Source organism: Verticillium nonalfalfae (assembly GCF_003724135.2).
Source record: "Verticillium nonalfalfae strain VnAa140/NRRL 66861 chromosome Unknown scaffold_28, whole genome shotgun sequence".
Taxonomy (NCBI): Eukaryota; Fungi; Ascomycota; class Sordariomycetes; order Glomerellales; family Plectosphaerellaceae; genus Verticillium; species Verticillium nonalfalfae.
In genome coordinates this window covers 169,305-192,337 of record NW_021167253.1, presented here as the reverse complement: position 1 = coordinate 192,337, position 23,033 = coordinate 169,305, and the positions used below count along the sequence as shown (strand labels likewise).

General features: G+C 56.9%; 10 protein-coding genes across 10 annotated transcripts; 2 read left to right on the top strand and 8 right to left on the bottom strand.

The window, feature by feature from the left end:
- Nucleotides 1-4,474: 4,474 nt before the first annotated feature.
- On the top strand, nucleotides 4,475-5,939 carry D7B24_004831 (uncharacterized protein; the record flags this gene model as incomplete). Its single annotated transcript, XM_028638996.1, has 3 exons — nucleotides 4,475-4,970; nucleotides 5,024-5,163; nucleotides 5,220-5,939. The coding sequence occupies 3 exons, from the start codon at nucleotides 4,475-4,477 to the stop codon at nucleotides 5,937-5,939; spliced, it is 1,356 nt and encodes a 451-aa protein (XP_028496537.1).
- Nucleotides 5,940-9,506: 3,567 nt separating this feature from the next.
- D7B24_004830 (uncharacterized protein) lies at nucleotides 9,507-10,478 on the top strand (the record flags this gene model as incomplete). The annotated part of the gene is made up of 1 exon (XM_028638995.1): nucleotides 9,507-10,478. One exon carries the CDS (start codon nucleotides 9,507-9,509, stop codon nucleotides 10,476-10,478), a length of 972 nt encoding a protein of 323 aa, XP_028496536.1.
- Nucleotides 10,479-10,844: 366 nt separating this feature from the next.
- Nucleotides 10,845-11,678, bottom strand: GTF2E2 (Transcription initiation factor IIE subunit beta; the record flags this gene model as incomplete). Its single annotated transcript, XM_028638994.1, has 1 exon — nucleotides 10,845-11,678. One exon carries the CDS (start codon nucleotides 11,676-11,678, stop codon nucleotides 10,845-10,847), a length of 834 nt encoding a protein of 277 aa, XP_028496535.1.
- Nucleotides 11,679-11,953: 275 nt separating this feature from the next.
- D7B24_004828 (uncharacterized protein) lies at nucleotides 11,954-12,445 on the bottom strand (the record flags this gene model as incomplete). Its single annotated transcript, XM_028638993.1, has 1 exon — nucleotides 11,954-12,445. One exon carries the CDS (start codon nucleotides 12,443-12,445, stop codon nucleotides 11,954-11,956), a length of 492 nt encoding a protein of 163 aa, XP_028496534.1.
- Nucleotides 12,446-13,450: 1,005 nt separating this feature from the next.
- Nucleotides 13,451-14,053, bottom strand: D7B24_004827 (uncharacterized protein; the record flags this gene model as incomplete). Its single annotated transcript, XM_028638992.1, has 3 exons — nucleotides 13,451-13,624; nucleotides 13,729-13,855; nucleotides 13,941-14,053. The coding sequence occupies 3 exons, from the start codon at nucleotides 14,051-14,053 to the stop codon at nucleotides 13,451-13,453; spliced, it is 414 nt and encodes a 137-aa protein (XP_028496533.1).
- A 617-nt stretch (nucleotides 14,054-14,670) lies between these two features.
- CAP1 (F-actin-capping protein subunit alpha) lies at nucleotides 14,671-15,831 on the bottom strand (the record flags this gene model as incomplete). Its single annotated transcript, XM_028638991.1, has 7 exons — nucleotides 14,671-15,022; nucleotides 15,083-15,220; nucleotides 15,277-15,329; nucleotides 15,381-15,470; nucleotides 15,530-15,645; nucleotides 15,705-15,723; nucleotides 15,778-15,831. The coding sequence occupies 7 exons, from the start codon at nucleotides 15,829-15,831 to the stop codon at nucleotides 14,671-14,673; spliced, it is 822 nt and encodes a 273-aa protein (XP_028496532.1).
- A 553-nt stretch (nucleotides 15,832-16,384) lies between these two features.
- Nucleotides 16,385-17,664, bottom strand: D7B24_004825 (uncharacterized protein; the record flags this gene model as incomplete). Its single annotated transcript, XM_028638990.1, has 2 exons — nucleotides 16,385-16,422; nucleotides 16,476-17,664. The coding sequence occupies 2 exons, from the start codon at nucleotides 17,662-17,664 to the stop codon at nucleotides 16,385-16,387; spliced, it is 1,227 nt and encodes a 408-aa protein (XP_028496531.1).
- Nucleotides 17,665-18,133: 469 nt separating this feature from the next.
- Nucleotides 18,134-19,342, bottom strand: D7B24_004824 (uncharacterized protein; the record flags this gene model as incomplete). The annotated part of the gene is made up of 4 exons (XM_028638989.1): nucleotides 18,134-18,773; nucleotides 18,831-18,903; nucleotides 18,973-19,205; nucleotides 19,269-19,342. 4 exons carry the CDS (start codon nucleotides 19,340-19,342, stop codon nucleotides 18,134-18,136), a joined length of 1,020 nt encoding a protein of 339 aa, XP_028496530.1.
- Nucleotides 19,343-19,609: 267 nt separating this feature from the next.
- On the bottom strand, nucleotides 19,610-20,716 carry D7B24_004823 (uncharacterized protein; the record flags this gene model as incomplete). Its single annotated transcript, XM_028638988.1, has 1 exon — nucleotides 19,610-20,716. One exon carries the CDS (start codon nucleotides 20,714-20,716, stop codon nucleotides 19,610-19,612), a length of 1,107 nt encoding a protein of 368 aa, XP_028496529.1.
- Nucleotides 20,717-21,507: 791 nt separating this feature from the next.
- Nucleotides 21,508-21,975, bottom strand: D7B24_004822 (uncharacterized protein; the record flags this gene model as incomplete). Its single annotated transcript, XM_028638987.1, has 2 exons — nucleotides 21,508-21,781; nucleotides 21,848-21,975. The coding sequence occupies 2 exons, from the start codon at nucleotides 21,973-21,975 to the stop codon at nucleotides 21,508-21,510; spliced, it is 402 nt and encodes a 133-aa protein (XP_028496528.1).
- Nucleotides 21,976-23,033: the final 1,058 nt, after the last annotated feature.

Below are 23,033 nucleotides of genomic sequence, written 5' to 3'. Positions count from 1 at the left end.
ACATGGCATGGATATGCGCGTCGTGCTGCCATGAATGGGCCTAGCACCCGCTGAGTTGAATTGTCAACATTAATTCATGCAACGTCTCCCCTATAGCTGAGGTGGCTCATTCATGCTCTGGTACATAACCACGAGTCCCTGACGAATACGATAATTCATGATCGCATTGGGACACCCATGTGCTTGTGCGATACCAAATTCGGTCGCGAGTTGTATGACACAGACCTTCGGCTGGAGTGGGCAAGAATCGTCTGTGTCATTCCTGCGTGTGCTAAGAGGTGGAGAGAACCCATTCCTCAGCTTGGAGACCTTCTGGAAGGATTGTCAGAAGGAGGGATTTGGCGACCTCGCTCGGATCAGCTGTTGCCCTTGGGCGATGATTCCAAGCACGCCCCTTTTGATGGAACAAATGTGAGGATAGTGACATCCCTGCATCCTTTTGCTTCATCTTCTTCTAGTGTACTTCTGGAAGCCTTCCCCGCGAGGTTAGTCTCATTTCCGACCTTTATGCATGGGCCATGCAGCTGTTTGTTGGAGGCCACCCTCACCGGGGAAAAGAGAGGTGGCGTAACGGACATCCCCCCCCTCCCCCCTAGATTGTGCTGTCACAGACGTTGGCGGCTGATCACTCTGTGACGAATGCCAGATTCTTTCGTGACAGTGTGCGTCCTATACCAAGGGACGAGAGCGCATTTATGGTCACGTAATTGCAGCCAAGGCTGTGATGACCTCTCGTTGCCCTACGGCCTTAAGACTTCAAGTGACTTGCGGAAAGCGCCTGAGGCAGCTGGTACAGAGCGGGCAGCATGAACTCGGTTGGCGAACGTGCGCGGCGTGCGGAGTATAGGATAATATGGGCCAGGCCGTCGGAAACCACAGAAGCTTGGCCTGGTACGGGCCTGGGATAGTGGTGGGAGGGTTAGCAGCCTCAGTGGCCCAAGCATCGTCTTCCAGAAGACCCGTTCCTTCCACGACCACCCCTGGCATGCTGCAGGTGCCATGCAGAGTGCACGGTGAGGGAGTACCACAACATGCGGAGTCTGTCGCCTGCTCGATGTGGTCGGTGGCAGTAGCCAACATCGACCGGTACACGCACTGGCAATAGGGTGACGGAAAGGGAAGACTAGTGACGGAGCATTGCGTGCCTTGTTTCGACAGGCTCAGCAAGCTTATGATGCACGGCGAGGGAGCAGCCCGAATTCAGTTTATCCGAGCACACAGACGTCTATAGACAGTGTGCTGAAAGGGAGCGGGCCCAGCAGCTCAAACATGACAGCCGTGTCCCGATAACGAATTGGAAGTATCGAGAATAAACAGTGGCTCGGATTGTTCTCGATCGAGAAAGGGAGTCGAAACAACGCAAGGTCGTTCTTCCGACAGTATCTTTGCGGAAGGCCAGCTTCCAGTATCGCGCCGTCCGAGAACACAGCAGGAAAGCACTCGCGCTTGTTGAGCGTGATCGTGATCTGAAGACGTCGAATCAATGCTGGATCTACCTTGGCGTCGTCGGTATTTAGAGGCTCCTTCATCTTGCCGGATCGCTGGGCACAGGCTCAGAATGGACGTAGTGGGTGGCCTTGTCGTTCAGCCCTCGAACAGTGCTGCTCAGCAGATCTTAGATCTCCCAAGACCCAGAATCCAGAGCCCCATGACCAGTGACCGACGGGGTGGGAAATGAGCGTGACGTGAATGAGGAAGGCTGTCATCACGGCCAAAGCCGGTCCATCTTGAATTAGGCAAGGTGGGTCGTGGACAAGCTAATTGATGTCTCAGCCTGCAACTTGGTCAGTGTCCACAGAGTGGGGATGGAGGAAATAGCCCGATGTTGGACGAGACTGTAGAAAGGCAGTAAACGTTCAGAGGACAGTGTGACTTGCGATTGATGGAGAACTCGGTCAGAAACACGTAAACAAACATGGCTGACGACGCTCTAGAGTACCGTGATGCGCTTTCCAATGCCACAGCAGAATAGAAACAATACTTATGCTCCTCTGCCGGCAAGCAAGGGAAGAAAATACATTCTGGGCGGACAGTGGAGAGGGAAAAGGAGAAGTGGCCAGGATCTGGCGTCCTTGCATTGACCGTGCCTGCCCATGTGCACATCCCTTCTGGAAAATGAATGGAAGGCGCTCCCGGGGGGGGGGGGCAGCCCCTGCCTCCTGCTGACTCCCACTCTGGAATTCAGTCCCCAAAAAGGAGACACAGGGTTGGCCATGACCGTGATACGTACCTGCCAACTGGCGATCGTCAAGTGGAGACAGAGCTGGAGCCAGAGAGAGCCTTGAGACCAGTCCACTCTCAAGCAAAGTCAGTCTCTACACAGGTAATTGGTACTTGCTGGCGTCAGGGCACTGTGTGGCACGGTGCACATCTATCCGTGGTCCGTCGCCCCCTTGACGCCTGAACGTGCCTAAAACAGACTCCCGCCACAGACCCGAGGGCGGCAGGGCAGCTACCTGGCTGGGTACGTACCAGGCCCCTGGTCTTGCCGCCTCGAACGGAGCACGTTCGCTCGTTTCAACTCAACCTTCCAACCAAACTGCCGCACTTCACTGGACGAGTTCACACCAGCCGCGGAAAAAGTTGCAAGGAAGGTACCTGAATTCAAACCATCGAGCCCAGCTCTGCCTCATCTCTCGTGGGCTGCAGTGTGTCGTGTGCCTGAATTGGATCGGCCACTGCACCTGGCACCTGGCACGAAGTCTGGTCGATGTTCTGGCAGATCGTTATATATCAAAGCGTCTCCCGCCCACTACCTAGCCGCAGGGTCCTCAAGCTGCCTTGTCTCCCTCTCTCCATCCGTCCACCGATCCATCCGTCACCCACAACGTCAACCGCCTGTCGACCTTGCCTTCAGTTGAATTTGGCTTCTCATCAACATCACGCCCCTCCTCACAAATTCAATCGATTTTTTCTTTGCTGGCGTCTGTGCCACTCCCACTCAGTTCACGACACACCAGCCAGCATTCGGTACATACTTTGCCTGTCACCGCCGCGCATTTCTTTTGTGAACGAAGCAAGAAACGATCTCCATTAGGTCTTTCTACTCCACTTCAGCTTGTAAGTAGAATCTTTTTGGCTCTCCCCGATTCGTGTCACCAGCCCTCCTTCGTACGCACACTTGTGTGTATTCTTTTCTTCTTGGGGCAAAGGAGACGTCCTTGCATTCTGGCCTTCACATCCAAATATCCGTTCAAGCGATGATCGAGAGCACAACAAAGGAGACGAAGCCGTCCCGGCTGCCCCCTTATTAGTCGCGTCTCGCGTGTCACTTCCGCCTCACCCCATAAGTGTGGTCCGTGCCCGCGACTGGACTTTTTTTCGGGGTTCATTCATTTTTGGGTGCAGATCCACACTTCGTGTCTGCCTACCCATCTGCACCCCCATGACAGAAAGTTTCCTGAGCTGCCCCCCCCCCCCCCCCCCCTTTTGAAAGCCCCCAGCCAGCGTCCCCCCTTGCCCACCCCCCAGTCCCCTTGCCTTCCCTTACCTCACCTTGCCGAAGCAAACCTCGCCCACCCTCACTTACCTACCACCTTTTTCTGGACGCGTATCGCACCAGACCTCGCCCAAACACAACACTCGTCTCGACCAAGGCATCGACTCGTTCACGTCTCGGTCGCAGACTATCTTCCTTCAAATCCCCTCATTCTCAAGCACCTTGTTTCTTTGTTCTCAGCTGCTTGGTTCTACTCTTTTCGCCAGCTGACCTTCCTCCCAAGGGATCCCACAAGGTCTTCAGCCAACTCTTCCTGCCTGCATCCCTCCCCTTTTTTTCTTTCACCGACCTAGTCTCGCCTCGAATCCATCCAGATCGAGCATCATCACCCAGCGTGAGCATTCACTTGCCTGCATCGCAACGGCCCGAGATCGAACTTCGATCAGTACCCGCCCTTTCACGAGTTCTCGACACCTGAAGTGGGCAGTGCTGGCATTCGGTCCCGATTCGACCAACCTGTCGCAATAGTCGTACAGTGGACCCGCCACTTGCGATACGAATAACTTCGCGTCCAACTCACGAGCCCGACAATCCCACCGACGCTCTTACGGTCTTCACAGAGACGACGGCGATCTCGACTCGTTCTCTGTTCAGCCTGTAGCACAGGTGATTCCAGGTTGATACCTCTACGCGGCCTAAACGAGCCTCGTCATTCGCCAAATCGGATCAAGCATATCAGCTGATCATTTCGACTACTCATGTAAGGCTTTATGTTCCTAGCATCCCCTTTTCATCTAGTTGCCCGTTGGCGCGGCAAACGATCGGCCACTTGACGTGCTGGCACACGTCTCCGATCCAACACTTTGACCCCTCTCCCTTTGCCGTGCTTCAACTGCTAACAGTGTATTGCGTCAGCAACCATTTCTTAAAGCCACTCGTCACTTCTACACATTGGATTCTGATTCCCACCGGGCAAGTGATTTGAGCAAGAGGAACGCCTCGCCATAAACCAACCCGATCACCACGCGCAAAGTAATGGAGATTGGCAATCTTATGGACAGAAGAAACACAATGGCCATGCAACATTCTCATCACCACCCTACTGGGTCCACGCCCGAACGCCAGATGCATCAGCTCCCTCAGTTGACCGCTAGAAACCTTCCTGAGCCACCAATGGACCGTTCTGGCTCGCCCCACGGCTCCGAGCACTCCCGCTACTCGGCCCCTCGATCGCACATGGACAGCGTGCCCCGGTCATATCCCTCTCCAGTGCCTATGAACGGCCCGCCGATGATGCAAGCACATGCCCCCCCTCAACACCAGCACCAGCACCAGCACCAGCACCAACATCACGCTGGAGTGCCCATCACCATGATACTGCCCGGCGGACCCCCTGACATGAACGCTGGGATCCATCATTACAAGCCTCCCGGTGTGCCTGTAGAGCCGCAGCCAGCCCAGCAGGTCAAGGCCTACCCGTGTGGCACGTGCGGCAAGCGGTTCGCGCGTCGTAGCGATCTCGCTCGTCACGGTATGTAGCTGATCTGCGCGTCGTAGACATGTATTACATGCTAACCTGTTTAGAACGCATCCACAGCGGTATTCGCCCCCATGTCTGTGACTACCCCAACTGCGGCAAGCAGTTTATACAGCGGTCCGCCCTCACGGTCCATCAGCGTGTGCACACTGGTGAGAAGCCACACATGTGCGAGCGTTGTGGAAAGGTACGATGCTTCTCCGTACTCTCCCTTTTCGGGCTTTTTAAACTGACCATTCACAGCCCTTCAGCGACAGCAGCTCTCTCGCCCGTCACCGCCGCATTCACTCGGGCAAGCGTCCTTACAAGTGCCCTTATGCCGATTGTCAGAAGACTTTCACGCGCCGCACGACCTTGACCCGCCACCAGAACCACCACACTGGTACCGTTGAAGAAGCCGCTGCCGCTACTGCCGCCGCGCTTGCTGCCCGCGCCAGCGTGAAACCGGGATCAACCCGCTCTGACGGCGACTCCATGTCCAACCGCGGTTCTCCTATGACCACTCCCTCGCCGGCTCAACGTACGCTCTCCATGTCGCCTAGCGCCGACCAGATGCAACGCAGCAACGCCGAATTTGGCTACATGGGCAACACATCACTGCCGGTACACCTTCAGCGCGACATGCACGTCGGCAGCCCTGCGTCCACTACTTCTGCAGGTTACAGCAACGGTGTGCGGCCCACCTCGCACCCTACCGGCTACGGCTTGGTGCCGCCACCCACACTGGAGCCCAATGTCGAGCAGCACTCGGGCCCTGGAAGCGCCGGCGGCAGCCCCCACATGAGCACCATGGGATGGCAGTCGCCTTCGCACGTCGCTTCGCCGTCGCATAGCAACAATGGCAGCGCCTACATGTACCCCGAGCCTGAACATTATCCCGCGGGCCCAACCCTTGGCAACCAGATGTTCTTCGGACAGGTTCGCCGTCCCCAGAGCACCGAGCCCCCTGCTGCGGCGTACTAGAGTAACGCTGCTGGAGATGAAGGGTACGGGCCCGAGTGTGGGGAGTACCCAGACCTGCCGCAGTAGGCAAGAAGAGACTGCGGCTGCACAACGCAACATTTCGTCTCGTCTTTTTTTCCCCATTGGACACTGATACCCACGGCTATCGTCGTCTTTCCTTTGCATCTCTTTTGATTCCTTTTTAAAAATCCTCCTGGCACCACTGCTTCTGGCCGCATTGGCTAGACAGGCGAGGCTGGGACGGCTCGGTAAATACAATAGCATCCTTCTAATACTACGGCCGGGGAGCAGCGGCACACCACTGTTTTGGTTTCTCGGAAGGCGGGAAACGACACCACAGTCGCGATGAGGGATGGCAAAGCGCACGCGCATGCCTGCCTCAGATGTCTACGGCTCTCACATTTCCTTTGTCGATTGCGTTTGCTTTTATTATAGACGGCGGGGAAGGCTCGGGAACATGATGATCACTGGTCTTCTGTACGGCCCGCGGCACACGGGAAGATGGCTTTGGAGTTCCGCGTGAGCAAACAAAAAAGAAAGTCGGAGCCACAGCACTCGCACTGAAGGCCGCCAGCCTATCGCCTCGGACTATTTCACAGTCTTGAAGGTTTGGACGGACCTGAAAGGCAGGCAGGCAGACAGATAGGCAGGCAGGGCCAGTCAGGACAGACCAGAAACGGGAACAAAGGGAACGAACGGTCTGTGCAGACGGCCAGTTCATGTATGCACAAGTTGTATTGTAGGAATCACTTTAGACAAGAAACAAATCTCTTCACTAGCGAAATCAGGGTGCTCTCAGTCAGCGTGGCAGTAGCATCTGTTGTATGGGATGGCAAGATTGACGATGGTCGCGTCCGGAGACAAGGGTGCGCTCATCGTGAGTAGCGGGGCCGGCGTGAAACTCTTCCCACTCAGTCTCGCCTACATTACAATGCGAACGATAGATGCAACACAGGGGCACTAGTGCAATCGGCCGAATCGACAGCAAACCATAGGATCTCCGATGCTTCACGACAACGGAGTGTGCGAGAATCAAAGCTCGCAGGTGGACCACCGATCTATGTACCAACCTAGGTAAGGTGGGTAGCTCGTCTTCTGCCGCCTAGCGGTCTCTGAGAGGGGGAGAGAAAAAAAATGAGCAAAGGGACAAACAACAATGGCCCACCCACCTGACAGGACTGGCTTCTGACTGACTCTCTCCTTCTGGGATTCTCATGACAAATGCTGCATCGCGCTAGAGGAACGTGCGTGTCCATTTTGCCATTGCCATTGCTAATGTGTGCTGGGTAGGTCCTGTAGGTAACAACAGGTGAACAGGCCGAACAGTCCGAACAAGGGGACTTAGGGGCAAAGGGAGAGCGGGAGAACCAGAAAAGAGTGGGAGGGAACAAAGGCGCCCACATAGCTGGGGCCTCGACCTCGTGGGATGATCTCCCGCTCTTCACTGCTGGGTCCGGGCTGACGCCTAGCGGGCACGCAGATCGACTTGTATCCATGTGTGGGAGTGGGATGCCGATGTTTGTGGCTCCATCGCTCGTACCTGTGGCTGTTGTGAGTGGTGTTGTTCTTGTTGGCTGGCTTGAGCTTTGCGCCTGCGGCTAGTACTACCGACAGGGTTCGCCCGTCTGTCTGAGCGGGACTGGATCATGTAAACAAAAAACAGAACAGGAGAAATACACTGAGAACAAGACGGGAAGAACCGATGGGGCATGGAGAGAGGGCTGACGGCCAGAGCAGGTTCGGATTATGTGATTTGTGATCGATCCGTCGTGGCTTCGAGGGAAAGGGGGGGACGGCTGGCCACGTTGGCGGGCTTGGCTTGGCTTTCGCTTCGCTTTCTTGGGCCCAAGTGCTCGGTTCAACGCCCTAGAATTTTCGGGACGCTTTTTGGGAGCTGGAGGGCTGAGGGAGGGCTGAATGGCGACCAACAGACCAACTGTATGTGGGATTACGACCTTTCTGGTCTTCATATTTCTTTCTGTCTCCCCTTGCTTGCGTTCCCTGACTCTGTCTGGAACTGTCATCTGTTGCATCACGGGATGCGGTGGGCGAGTTCCGCGGAACCAGGGTATCAAGGTGAGGATACGCAGCAGTGCAGGGTTTATTTGGGACACAGCGATGCAGTAGGGTGGCATGTCGGTCAGGAAACGATGCAGCTTACACGTCTTCACTGGACCATCGACGTCCAGTGAGCGAGGAAAACAGGCCAGGCCCTAGTCGTCCGTGTCTCTGGCCAGCAAATCTAGATCGCGGCCGATGGAGTTGTGGTGATTTCCCGGGGTTCACGTCGGAGGTCAGCGTGAACTCGTATGCTTTATGGTTTGCAGGGCATGGTGCATGTGCGTGGCAGGCAGGGGTAGGGCCGCAGTGCAGGGCCTGGGGTCGCACATCGCCCAACCCAGATCCCTTGCGCCCCTCACGGACGTACTGACGCCCACCCGCCAGCCAGCCTCGCCGTGAGGTGCCTGTCTGGCGTGGGAGCAGCTGCGTGGGGAGGCGCCCAGGACGCTGGGACAAGGTGGTTTTCGAGAGGGGAGTTTGACTCGACAGAATTGACACGAGGAGGCCTGGACGCCTCCATGGCCCCGAGGGTGTGGGTGTTTGTCTCCCTCCATTGTTTTTTTCCCTCGTTTTGGCCCCTGGTTTTGCTTTTTCCGAAAGAGGGGTGGACAGGGTGGATGGAAAGGTGGATGGGCGCGTGGCCGCCACGCTGGAGCGGCTGGGACTGTGCATCGTACGTTTTTTCTTGCTCGCATGTTTTTGATTTACCGTTCGGACGGCCCCCTGCGATCGGGACTACGTACCAATCGATCTGGAATCCCGACTTTCTTCGGCGCGGCGCGCGGGGGCGCCGGTCTGCTGGGACCAGCTAGTCCAATTCTGATGCTTTTCTGATACCTGATTGCTCTGTCTGGCATCCTTTCCACGAGGATGCGTCGTGGTGGTGTGAGATGGTATCATGGGTCTGGGATTCTCACATCCGCCTTGTCCCCTGCTCGGGCTCATCCCTCGTCGCTCGTCGCTCGTCGCTCGTCGCTTCTCGTGCCTGCCTTCGGTCATCTGTTCTTGCCCGACCTTTCCTCCTGCAGGCTCCGCGAAACAGTTTGGGCAAGAAGGAGAGCAACAGCTCGCTCGAGCTACCCTGGCCGCGGCAGGGACACTTGGACCCTGTTTCCTCCATGCGCGCGGATTCACCTGCCTTGCCCTCCTTCACCTCGTCACCTTGAGGTACCTTACCTTACCTAGATGCCTTGAGGTACCTCAAGGGCAAGGCAACTAAGCCCAGATGAGATGGGACGCCGCGCCCCTCCTGTCCGATGACCCTCAATTGCCGGTTGATTAGTAGAAGCTCGGCTTCCCGTCTTATATCTGGGCCGTGTCTGCCTTCCCTCGACGATGCAATGCGATGCACATGGCACACGGCACATAGCATGGTCCCTCTGCGTTGTGTTCTAGATCGCCCTGCTCTTAGCTCTGTGGGCTTGATTACTTTCTTCGCCTTGCTCGTTCAGAGTCTTTACCAATACTCGATCTACCTAGTTTTTTGCATAGGTGCCTGGCATCACCATGGTCACGATCCACATCGAAGTCGTTTCCGACACCCTTTGTCCCTGGTGCTACGTCGCCAAAGCCAATCTCGACCGCGCCATCGCCCTGCACCGCGAGCGCGACCCTGATACTGTCTTCCATGTGGTGTGGAAGCCCTTCTACCTGTACCCCAACTTGCCTCCAACTAGTATGGCCCCTTCTTCCGCTGTTCTGATCCTTCCCGTCTTGCCTGTCTCTGCCATGTCCCCTCCTTTCTCGCCAAGAAAGCACGAGCCATTCTCATTGACACACACACCAGACCAACCCCGAGCGCCCCTTTACCCCTTTGCGCCAGATATTCAGTCCCGCCTCACGACCGCCGCCCAGGAGGCCCGCCTGACGCTGTCCCCCGCGTCCTTCACGGCTGGCAGAGCAGGGAACTCCCGCCCGGCCCACCAGCTCCTACGCCACCTCGCTCGCTCCCAGTCGTCGTCGCCAGCATCGACCCCGTCTCCGAGAGCCACAAGCTCCTCAGCACCCTTCCCGTCAGTCCCCGGCCACGGTTACGCGCAGCCCCGCGGCGCCATGCCTGCCTATTCCACACCACAGTCCCGCTTTCTCGACGCTCTTTTCAATGCCTACTTTGCTCGATGTCTCGACGTCTCCAACCGAGAGGTTCTCCTCGAGCTCGCGGTCAAGGCGGGTCTGGAACGCGCCGAGGCACATGACGTACTCGAAAGTGAGGAGAGCCGTCGGGGGACGGACGAAGAGGCAGCGCGTGCGAGGGGGGAGAGGGGCGTCGAGGGAGTCCCGACCATGACCATACAGGGTCAATGGAGGGTCGGCGGCATGCAGGGCGTTGAATTGTTGCTTGGCGTCTTCGAGAAGGCAGCGAGGGGCGTCGCAGCTGGAGGAGCGGGCGGTAGCGGCGGCAGAAGTCACTACGAAGGGGCAACGAGGCAGGGGAGTCGAGGAAGTGACATGTGGCTGAGTAGCATACTAGACGCATGAAGGCTTTCTTAGGTTTGGGTGGTAATAGTTCTTGTGTGAAGATGGGAGGCGATGGATATGTGGTTTGATCAAAGCGTGGAGCGTCATTTGTAACATCATGAGGGACAGGGACATGGGTAGGGGAAGGGGGGGGGCGGTGGGAATACATACGATGCTTTGTCTTTTTATCATTGATACCTGCCACACCTGCCAGGTTGCACCGTCTACACATACCTATACACAGGCTTTTCTCTTTGCCTTTTAACCCTTTTCCCATGTGAAGAAACACCGACCCAACGCCGAAATCAGCAAACGCCTGTCTGCCGTGTAGCTCATCCCACCCGGGCATGCCATGGCGGCCCTGCAAGGCCTGGCAGGCGAGCCAGCTCATTTCTTGCCGCCGCTGAAATCCTTGAGCAGATGCTGCATGTGCACATTGGTCGTCATGGCCGACCGCCGGTTCGCCCTCTTCTTGATCTTCTTCGTGTCGATCTTTTTGACGAGGTTCGGGTCGGCGCTCGCCGGCTTCTGCCCGGCCGCGACGAGCTTCTTAACAATATCGTCGTTGCTCGGCACGACGACGCGCTTCCACATGTTTTTGAAATCGTCTTCGACCGTGTGGCGCAGCGTCGGGTCGTCGATGAAGATGTGCTTGATCGTCTTCTTGTCCTCGACGGTGATGATCTTGTTCTCGCGCTTGAGCTCGGCGAGCGCGGCGTCGCACTGCGGCCACCCCTCCTTGAGCTCCTTGTACAGCAGCGGCTCCATGCTGCTCTTCGCCTGCAGGTGGCCCAGCAGGCCGACCTTGTCCTTGATGCCGCCGAGCTTGCCGAGGTAGAAGTATGTGCCCGAGTCCCACTTCTGCTCCGTCAGCGACGGGTCGGCCTTGAACTGGACGACCGTCTGGTGCCGCAGCACGTCGATGATGCGCTGGCACTTGGACAAGCTGGGGTTGCGCAGGTGGCCCTCCTTTTCGAGATTGTCGATGATGTCCTGCGCCTTTTTCGGCTCCGTCTGCGCGCGCAGGTACTCGTGGATGTACGTCATGAGCAGGATGATCGTGTTGATGTTGTCGTCGCCGTCGACGGGGATCTTGCGCTTCGGCTCCTTCTTGACCGGCGCCGGCGTCGGCGTGAAGGCAGACGTCTTGACGCTCAGCTTGCCCGACGCCGAGGCGAGGGAGCTGCTGAAGCCGGCCTTTTGCTTCTCGAGGTACGACATGATCGTGGTTGTGTAGTGGTGATGAGGAGAGGGCCCGGGATGAGGATTTGTCCGGTAACAGAGGTCCTTCTTCGGGCGTGCAGAGGTGATACACCCACGGCGATGCGAAGGATAGCGCCCTCGCCAGAAGATTGGTGGAACGGTTCGACCAAAGCCCAAACTAGGTCGACAGTCCCCAAGACTCGGATGTCGTCCTGATCGGCACCTCAAGCTGCCAGAGAGCTTCCTCAATGCGCCTTCACTAACGCGCTATCGTTGGCGACGCTGGAGCTTGGCTAGACAGCAGTCTCAGGTGATTCGGGCTCGATGGTCTGCTTGCGGGCTCGAGTAGTCGCCGCGTCGTCCTGAATGCGCCTGGTCGCGGGCGCCGAAGGGTCAGGCTGCTCGACGATGGGCTGGCGAAGTACCCTAAGATCGGAGTGCTGGCTGAACTTCCCAAGAGCGTTCTGAAGGAAGATGGATCTCTTCCTGCGAGCGTTGACCGAATCGTGTGCGCTGACAGAGTCGCGTGCGCGGAGTGAGGCGCTTGTCGAGGCCGGAGCTGGGATAGAAGCTTCTTTATCGTCGGTGCGCCTGCGAATAGCTTTCTTCCGGTCGGCAGTGTCAGTGTCGAGGATGATCTGTTGTTTGGCGATCCTTTGGGCAATCTGTAAAGTCCTATCGTGCCAGGACTGGCCGCGGTGATGGTTGTAGACTGTTCTTTCGGAAGGGTCCGAGATGGCTGTGCTGCTGGATTGGACATGTAGGTCGTCACTGGACCTAGACATGGTGCTCCGGGCAGGGATCTGTTTGCTTAGTAAGCACTTTCTGTCGGCGCTAGAAACCTGTGCAAATGGGGCAATGAGGGACGTGCACAGGGGAGTGGGTATCCGCTGCTCTGGCTGGGTTCTACTGATAAAAGCTGTTACTTCAAGGTAATACTGGCCGAGGTGATGGTTTCTGCTGGTCTTTTGGTTCAAATTAGGTGACTGTCGAAGTTTCGCTACTTCTTAGATCTACGGATCGGGCATCTTATTCATTTGTCGTCCTGTGCTCTACAATTCATGTATGGTTCACACAGTGAAATGTGGACAGTAGGGAGCCCTGTTTGACATCAACCTTGGTCGACAGTCGATACGAATAAGTTGATAGTGCCAACCGAAAGAAAGGACATGCATGGCCTCTGATGAACTGCCCATCCACAAGTCGCCTCACTCATTCTTAATGAGGCTGGTCAGTGATTCTAAACATCATCTATCAATTCATATCGCGGACAGTGCCAGAGGTCCATAGTCAAAGCTGTTGAAACGCGCAGTCCCTGCCATGAACTTATAGTTGAACGCACTTGCAGCACGGGGCTTGATGAGCCCAGGCTAATGAGAAGCGAGTATATGCGATGGACAGTCACAGCTCTTCAACGGGCATATGCTCGTAGCAGAACGGCGGAATGTTGGCAGCAGCCTCGACGAACAGTCCGCAAGCATCAATCCATCGAGTAACATGTCTATATTAAAAAAATTCTATCTCGCTGATGAGCGTCCCATAAAGCCGAACCGACCCCCCTCGGTGACTTCAAAAGTAGGAAACGCCTAAATCATAGCCTTCCCTATCCGCCGCGGCATGCGTGGCGGCAGCGACCTTCTGCGCTCTCCCGACAGCAGAACGCAAGCCTGGGCCCGACATTGAAGAGGATGCACATTTGGCTCCGCCTCCGCCGGGCCAGCACCGTCGCGAGTCCGTCTGTGTGTGTATAATTGTGTGAAGACATGAATCGTACAGAAGCCGCCCGTCATTTAAGCCGAGGGCTGCTGCTGCTGCTGCTGCTGCAGGTACTGGTACGCGCCGTAGGCGGCGGCACCGCCGACGAGGAGGACGGCGTACAGGCCGATGCCGATGCCAGAGGTGTCGGCGTTGTTGCTGGAGCTGGAGGTGCTGGCGGCGGGCTTGTTGGGGGCAGGGTCGCCGGCCTGTCGTAGAGCAGTGTCAGTTTCTTCTGCTCTTGGTTTCATCGCGGGGAGCGAGACCTGGGGGAGTGGGGGAGCGTTGGGCTGTCAGAGGAAATAGTACATACCAGCCTCTTCAGGGTGCCGACCTCGAGCTGCGCAAGCGTGTCGCGCGCCTCGTCGCTGTGACCCACGTCCTCGAAAGCCTCGGTGGCGTCCTGGCCGCCGACGTCAAGCATGACCTCCTCGCCGCCGCTGTGGAGGAAAATAGGGGTTAGTCGGTGTGTGTGAGAGGGGCACGGTGCTGGCGTGGGGTTTGGCAGCCCAGGGAAAAACTCACGGGTGCTCGTCAACGAACTTGGTGCAGTCGTAGACCTTGTCGTGCACGACCATGTAGAGGTCGTTCTTGGTGTTGTGCTCGGCAACATCCTGGAAGGTAAATTCGGCGCCCATCTTGACGGATTGTGCTTGGTTTTGACGATCTGGCCTTTGGCTCTTGTCTCGGCGATGATTCGGAGTTGAGATGCGAGGGGCGCGGCGAGCGATTAGACGAAGTATCCGTGTTGTTCTTGCGATGAGCGACTGAGGCAGAGCGGGAGATCAGGCCAGAAGATGCTGTTCGGCAGGTTGTTGAGATTGATGGAGCTGGAGGATTCGAGGGTCCTGGAGGAAATTGGGGGAATTACCGATAAGCTCGGGTCGTCTAGGTTCAACAGACATTGTCCCTTTTTTGACGAATCAGAAGAGCTGAAATTGTTGATGTTGACTCCTGATTGGTGATAGAGCACGGCAGCGTGGAGCAGGCTCGGAAAGCGTTTGGGATTCCGCTTCCGCTTGGAAATTGCCCCGCCCCCGAGCCAGGAACGCATGTGCTTGGCCGGCCACTTGTGATACAACCACGCGCTACGCGGTGCCCGGCGCTCCATCGGCATCCAGGCCAGGACTTGTGTCCTTTTCATGTCGAGTCATCAATATGGTCATGGTATTCTTTTTTTTCTTCTGCCATGTATCTGGATCTTATCGACTGAGCGTATCATCGCCACCTTCTGTCAAGCTCGTCACAGGCCTCCTCACCGCCGCGAGCCGCTGCCACCGCCAATGTCCTGGCCTAACCGGTAGCTGGTTACCTTGTCCCACTCAATTTTCTGTCTCGTCACCGGCAGCTGTCTCCGCAAACCCTTGAACGTACCCTCGCTGAGATTTGTGAACCCTCTGTTCAACTCATCCTGGTACTTCTTCTCTGCCGCCGAGATCTCCTTGACGATGCCGGCGCCGGTGCCTGAGGACACGGACGCCGTCGAGGGTCGATCGGTGAGAAGGCGTACGTTGCCGTCCTCGTAGTAATGGACGTCGAGCTTGATGGAACCCTCGAGGGCACCCGATGCCGGGTCGAAGGTGTAGATGGAGCGCCATCGGCCGTTCCTGGATGGTGTCAGCATGTGCGGCGTAAAAGGGGGGCAAGGGGTCATCGATCATGCGTACCAGAAGTTATTGGGGCTGTACTTGTTTGAAACAATAACGACGGCCACCTTGGAGTCCTCCTCGATGGGGTAGACACCGTAAGCGGCGTTGGCAAAGTGCTCCTTGACGTAGGGGCCAAGACTCTTCAAGGTCGACTTGCTGCAGGCTGTCAGTCATGTTCGTGCGGGAGGGGGCATACACGGAAAGCCCCTTACACTAAGTCAGCTTGCGCACCCTCGAGCACGTAGGATTGCACATTGCTGGCTTTCTGTAGCGACTCGTCAGCTGATGTTTACCGGGCTAGCGTCGTGGTCCGGACCTGTGTGGGGTGGTCGAATGTGAAGCTCGAGCTGCTCTCGACGTCAAAGTATTGTCCCTGGCCGAGAGAGTTGTGCGCGCTGATGATGACCTGCGGATACCCATAAGCCAAGCAATTCTGCCAATGTTAGGGCGACTGATGTGACGGACGGACTGGCTGCTTCCGGGCAGCTTCACAGTGATGAGTTGCTCCTCGTTGTACTTCTCAAAGGCGGGAGCGAGGTTCGAAACAATGTCGGGATTGTCAATGGTGAGGGACTTGATGTCTTGCGCCGTGTCAGTATACGGGAGCGTGAGGTCGGGTCGTCGGAGGTGTATGAGGTACCTGCAATGACATCTGCGAGCTTCGGTCCGGGTCAGCATGGCTGGAGCTATGAGGGGGAGGCTGCGCGACTTACCTCGCCGGGAGGGGCGCCCTCAACAAAGGCCGAGACGGTCTCGACGTCAGACATGATGTATTTGGAGTTGTGCACGTCAAGTAATAAAAGCCACTGAGGATTGGAGGGCGGCCTATCTGGTTGCAAGGTCTGGACGGGTTCGTGGTAGAGCTCCCGGTGAAACGAGCAACAGTAACGTAATGCGGGGCATCCGTCTCGGGGGGGCTCCACTACGACCAAGCTTGAGGTCACTGGCGTCTACTGGACCGAAGATTCGCCGACGTCACGGAACCTGGCGGGGCCGACGGTAGCCACCTACGCACAGATGGCAAGACATAGTCTTCTCTTTTGCAATCTGTACCACCTGATGTACGACACTACAAAGCTTCGAGAACATCAACAACACTGTGCCTCTAAAGGATCAAGTTGAATTGCCAGTCGAACAGAGATTGCTCGATTCTGGCAAGTCATGGTCGTGCCTGGTATGGATAATGGAGGACACAGAACTCGCATCATGGGTGTAACTTCGTTCAGATTGAGATATTCTCTATGATTTTGTGCATCAACCAACGCCTGCGCAAATGACATTTCAGGTCTGCCGTTCCCCACCATATTTCTCCAGTTCCCTTCAGTAATCCAGCACCCGCTTGATATTGTCGTATATCCCTGTTCCAGATTAGCCAAAGTCTCTTTGAGAAACGCGGACAAGTCAAACTCACTTGCAACGTCTGGCACGTTGAAACGCTCATACAGCAGAGGCGTGTGGATGCTCCAGCCAGCAACCCTCGCCACTGGCGCCTCGAGGCGATTAAACGTGTCGGGGTCCTCCTGAATCGCAGCCGCCACCTCGGCGCCCGTGCCAGCGTTCACCATGGCCTCGTGCACGACGACACAGTGGCCTGTCTTGCGCACGCTGTTGAAGACCGTCTCCTTGTCCCAGGGGTAGATGGTGCGCAGGTCGATGAGCTCCACGGAGATGCCGAGCTCCTCTTCGGCACGCTGAATCGCCGACATGCACGTGTACAGAGGCTGGCCGTACGAAATGACCGTGACGTCCTTGCCCTCCTTTAGAATCTCAGCCTTGCCGAGGGGCAGCGTATAGGGAGCAGTGGGGACCTGCTCGACGGCGGCACGGTAGAGAATTTTGGGCTCCATGAACACAACGGGGTCGTTGCTCTGGATGGCGGCGAGCAACAGACCCTTGGCCTGGAGCGGCGAGCGCGGCACGACGACGCGTAGGCCAGGAATGTGGGTGAACAGGCTCTCGGGCGACTGAGAGTGGTACATGGCGCCGTGGCCGACACTGCCGCAGGGCATGCGGACGGTGAGACCGCCGACGCTGCGGCCGCAGGCACCCTCGCGGTATCGGTACTTGGCCGCCTCGTTGACAAGCTGATCAAAGGCCGGATAGACGTAGTCGGCAAACTGAATCTCGGCAACGGGACGCATACCCTCGGCGGCGGCGCCAATAGCAAACCCCATGATGCCCTGCTCGGTGAGAGGCGTGTTGAAGACGCGGTCATTGCCGTATGTCTCGGCGAGCTTCATCGTGCAGCGGAAGACGCCGCCAAAGGCGACATCCTCGCCAAAGACCATGACTGCATCGTCCTGGGCGAGGGCTGTAGAGAGAGCTTCGTTTACAGCCTGAAAGAGGTTCATCTTCTTTGTGGGGCCGGCGCGGGCTTCGGCAGGTAGATCGGTCGTGGCCAGCGCCGTCTGGGACGAGTGGGCAAGGAGGGACGTTGTCGCATAGTCTATCGGAAGGTTGAGTTTCGCATTGGGAGCGTGGGAGGAGTAGTTTCGTGAGAGGAACGTGAGGGACGGGGCGACCGAGGATGTGAGGCACGATGTCCTGGAGGGCGCCAGCGCTGCTCTCCTGGCGGCATTGCGTAATGGAGACAGCTTCATTGTGACGATATGTGTAATAGAGAAAATTCACGATGGTGTTTACCCGAAAGAGTTGCAAGTGAAGGGAGTCTATGAGAAGAGGAGAAGAAGGTAGAGGGTTCCTGCCGAGGGGGTCGGTCCGTACAGGTGATGCTGTTTCGGCTTGTTGCGGCATTCGCGGGGTTGTCGAGGGCCAAGACAGGTCAATGCCTGCCTCATGTCGGCTCAAGCCCCAGGAAAGCACAGACGGGGGCGGGGCACAGACCCACCTGCCTCACAACCAGTGATCAAGACTGGGCAAGCACTTGCTACCTACCTGCCTAGGTCAGTTCAGGTAGGTAGGCACCCAAGGCACCTACTACAAATCTACAGTGACCGAGTCAACCAGACTGCCTCCACTTCCATTGACCACTTCCATTAACTACCTACCTTATTTACGCATCTTCCACCTTTCCAGGGCATCCCCATATCAGAAGAAGAAGAAAATCCATCACCAACTCTGCAGTGGAGCGAGACCGTCCGCCTTGAGATACTGAGTCAACTGCCCGTCGACAGTATCCCACAGTCCTCTGGCTTGCTTGCCATCCGAGGTGACTGGGTGCAGGTTTATTGTTTGGCCACCTGATATCAATAAAGCGTTTTTGAACTGCTCCGGCTGCTGGCGGACCCGTTCCGCCGTGGCTGCAAAGAGTGGCAACGAGGCAGCGTGCTCTGAGGACTGGAAAGCAAGGCGTGCGACCGCTCTGATGAAAGCACTATTGACCTCCAACAAGCCTTCGGTCGCTGTCGGGCCTGGGTGGACGACCAATGACAAAATGGGTAGATGGCTTTTATCAAATGTCTTCTGGAGCTGCGACGCAAAGACTTCCGCTCCGGCCTTGGCCACGCTGTACAGGATCATGTCGCTGGCGAAGACGAATCGCCCAAGAAATCGCCAGTGCCACGGGTAAGCAGAGACTGTTGCTGCAAGCGCCAAGGGCGAGTCGAAGCGCAGGGGAAAGTCCTTTGGTAAAAACACTTGTGGGGCGTTTGAAGAACAGGTGACAATCCTGACGTCGGCGCCCGGCATCTTGGCCGTCATCTGGAGGAGAGGTAACAACCGGTTCGTCAAAAGAAACGGCCCGACAACACTGTGATACTTCCATCAGTTCAAGGCTCTACGCCAAGGACACTAGGAAGTGTCATACCTGACTGCCATGTGCTTTTCCCATCTTCCGTCCACAAGCTGATGAGCCGGTGTGGCGGTTGCTGCGTTGTGAACTAGCCAAGGCAACCACGTCAGGGGCTGATGATTCCCTGATAGATCCACTGAAGGCTGGAACAACTTACCCAGGACATCGAGCCTATCAACTTTGCTACGAATCTCTTCTGAAACTTCGCTGATTCTTTGAATATTGGTTAGGTCGAGTGGCAGCCACTCAATGGCCCCCGCCGGGATATTGGGGTAGCGAGTCTTGAGGGCATCTCGAGCTTTCTCTGCTTTCTCCTCCGACCGTGTCGTGGCGAACACCTTGGCTCCTCCTTGGGCGAGCTGACGAATAATTTGGAACCCTATCCCAGTGCTAACCGAAATCAGCGAGATGCAATGACAAACCCGCACTCGTTCTCTCGTGAGGGTGCTCTACCTTGCGCCCGTGACGAGAGCGATCTTGCCTGTAAGGTTCGGCATGTCTTGCGCTGGGTTCCAAGCGGCTCCCATTGCTTGCAGTGTTCAGACACTGAGATGGATTACGAGTGCGAAAGAAGTCTACAGATGGATGAAGGTACAAAATGAACAAAGCCTGCGTCATCTAGAGGTGCAGCAATCAACCTTTGAAATATAGCTGGGCCACTGTCCATCAACGGGCTCTCTGGGGCTCACACAGACGCTTCGGACCGCATTGCGGTGATTGCATTGTACATGGATACAAACGCTCGGAGTTGTGCGGATCTGTCGCAGAATGCGGACTCTTCCCTCCTCTAACCTTCAAGTCCGCACAAACCAAGATTCCACCGTATCAGCCCCCCACATCAGCGAGTACAGATGAAGAGCGAACTCGTCGACCTCCGCAACTGACAGATCGCGCTTCGCCAACTGACGGCTCGCAAGACTATAGTCAAAGAGGGGGTCCTCTCCGCCAGCTATCGCTGCCCAGCGTGCCGATGTGAACGCGTCCCACAACCCCGCGCGGCTCGTGAACAGAACATCCCCTGCGCATGCGGAGCTCCAGTCTCCCCTGAGGCTGCGGTAGACCCCTATCGTCATTGCAGACACGAGCCAGGTGCGTCGGATCGACTCGCACATGATGAAGGCATGATGCAGCTCCGGGACCGATTCGCCTGCTGGTTCTCCGCTTCCCAGAGGATCGGCTTGCACGGAGGGAAACATGTCCACAAGGCTCGCTTCCTGGCTGGCGGACTCCCACAAGGCGAGTTTCCAACGGTGGAGAGTCTCGATGAGGCTCTCCGCCTTGGCCTGGCGCGATATGGAGGACGAGAACAAGGCGAGAATGATGTGGACAAGGAGAGCCTGGGTGCGGGCGAGGTGATCGACGGTGGTGACAATCGAGAGCCCGTGGGCCGGCATTTGGGGATAGGAAGATATCAGCCGCATGACCAAGGCGTTGGCGATGCTGTCCACCAGGTTCTCATTCTCGGGACAGACGCCCTCCGAGACAGCGATGGCGGCGTAGGCGTCCTGGATGCAGTCCGGGATGGCCCTGGGCGGGTACAGCTGGCGGTGGATCAGCGGGGAGTGGCCTTCCCGTTGGAAGCGCCGCACCCAGCACTGCAGGCCGCGGATGAAGTCGGAGAAGGCCTGCGGCGAGGGGAGGCCCTCGGGCGGCTGGTAGTGGTACCCAATTGTCCAGGTCGAAGGGTGCGTGAACCATTTGAGGCTCTGACCCGTCGACGGCGATACGTTTGTGCCGACAGAGCCGATCCCCGCGCCGGGTGCGGCAGATCCTGGCGAAGTTGAGGACCCGAACGAAATGGTGCTACTAGCAAGACCAGAACTGTGCGATGCGTCATGCTCAGTGTCGGGCATGGGCGAGATGCCATGCGGGGGCGATATCATGAACATGGTCTCATGCATGGCCGTGTGATGGCTTGTGGAAGGCGGTTCTTGGCCCGCCACGGTACCTGGATTGTCATCCCCGTGAGCACTGGTGAATGCGGGGTTGGTGGACTCGGACTGATCTGGAGCGGGTTTGGCCAATTTCCGTTGTTGTGCGGCCGGCCAGGCGCATTGCACGCCTCTGTCGATGCATCTCGTGCAGGACGGCAGCGTCCGGTCGCAGCGCCGCTTGCTGTCGACACAGGGGTAGCAGGACTTTTGCTTCGTTCGACGGTCCATCTTTGGGGGAGCAGACGCGGACGTGAGGTGTGCCGGACGTTGAAGGATTAGTCTGTGAAATGGGAGAGAAGTCGGGGGTAGCTCCGTTGCTAGTGGAGATGGTGCGGACTTGGTGCGGACTTGGTTCGGTGTGGGTCTCCCGGCATTGCTCTGACAGATGGCGCAAGATGGACCCGGCGATCACGGCGTCTGGCTCGCGAATCGGAAGACTTGGCGACGAGCCAGGACAACTGTTGCGGTGACCGGGTATGCAGCCAAGCATTCGATGCGACCTTGACGGAAGCTTGTGGTAGAAAACCGGCGCAGCCATTCCCTACGAGAGTCTGTGGGTGTAGACCGCATCTCTCTTGACGACACCAGCGCAGACTATGGCATTTATGAACATCAGCGGCTTCGTGCGACCGACAATCGCGGCAATAGCAGCAGCGCCGCGAGCACATGACGACGCAAACCGAATCATCATGGCAATGCAAAGCCGAGAGTTGATTCCTATGGATGAAGCGACATGCAGGGTCTTTTCTTCGACCCGCTCAGCTAGACTCGGCCTCCGTTTGAGCCGTGACCTTCCTCTTGCCACCAATCAACTTGATCTCCCAGATGATGACGGTCGTGTGCTTTTTCTCCTCCCCCGAGGCCTTGTCCTTGGTCGACCACGTGCTGAGCACGGCGACGACGCCGTCCTTTTTCACCGGGTCCTCCCACTCGAGCAGGACTGAGAAGGTCTCGAGGACCGAGATCCGAGAGCTACGGGCGTGCTGGATGCCCGGTTTGAACTGGTCATACGTATAGACATCGTGGTTGATTCTGGGATGCCAGGAAGGTTAGGGTTGGATGCTTGCTTGTGGACAGCTCTCGTGAGCACGGACGTACTTGACCACCAAGCTGGTATCAATCTGTTCCTCGACAGCCCTCCGCGCCAGCTCGTCGTCCGGCTGGAAGAACAGAGTGTTGTTGAGCTCTGTGACCCACTGGCCGAGGGGTTGCGATTCGGTCGACATTGTGCACGGCTAGACCACCATACGTGAGTGACTGGGGAGGCCACAAGGACTGCGCACGACCCACTTGCGTTTCGATTAGTAGAAGCTGCTTGTCGAGAGATGGCGGTCTTGAAAAAGGTGGTTCTGAGCGAGACGGTGGATTTGTGTTTTATACTCGACTGTCCTCGAATCTCCTACAGACGTGTTCCCACGAGACGTCAACTGCACCGTTGCTGAAGCACGACAAGCTGGTGCGGAGATGCGGAGGTGCGGAGATGGCGCGAGGCGTCGGAAAGACGACCAGCAATGCCATGACCTGCGGATTTGACGCAGGAGAATAGGGTTTGGCGGTGGTTGTTGGTTTGGCGGTTGAGGGTCACATCGCGAACTACGCGTCCGGAGGTTCGTCGTGCTCGCTGCAGGTTGCGTCTTTGGCACACCTGGAGTCCTCGGAGCATGTGCCGCGCTTCGCCGAGCACCATTTTTTTTTTGGGTGCAGGCAGATGAAGAACGAATATTCTTTCTACGTGAGTCGCAGGTCCCTGAGATCAAGAAGGAACTTGGCTACATTCATGACTGCACGCACTATAGCTTACTGTAGGTGCCTAGGGTTGGGTAGCAACGAATGGCGATGCACGTGCAGGTTGTCACTCCCGACAGCAGCTACGTGATGCAGATCAGACACGCGATCACATTTAAATTCGCCTTTTTCTTTTCTTTTTTATTGTCAGAGCGGCGTGAATGGAATCTGTCACATCCAGCGAAACCATGGTCGTGCCTGAGGTGAATTGTGTCTGTTTTGACAGGTTGAGCGCCTCATAGGGTCAAGATGTTGTCGGGTCCAATGCGGGGGACAATTGGCTGCAAGCTCAGGACTCAGGGGCAAGTGCCGCTGGCTCCGGCTCGTTGAGGCAAGAGCGTGATATGAGTTCCTTCCGCAATGGCAGTTGAGCCCCCTCGCGAGGGCAGGCGCTAAGGGGAGTCCCGTCAAGGTACCTCTGTATCTTGCTCTGATGCGCGCTCAATGTGGCCTCCCAACCTGCGATATCGTCCCCGCAAGTGGACATTCCCCTTGGATT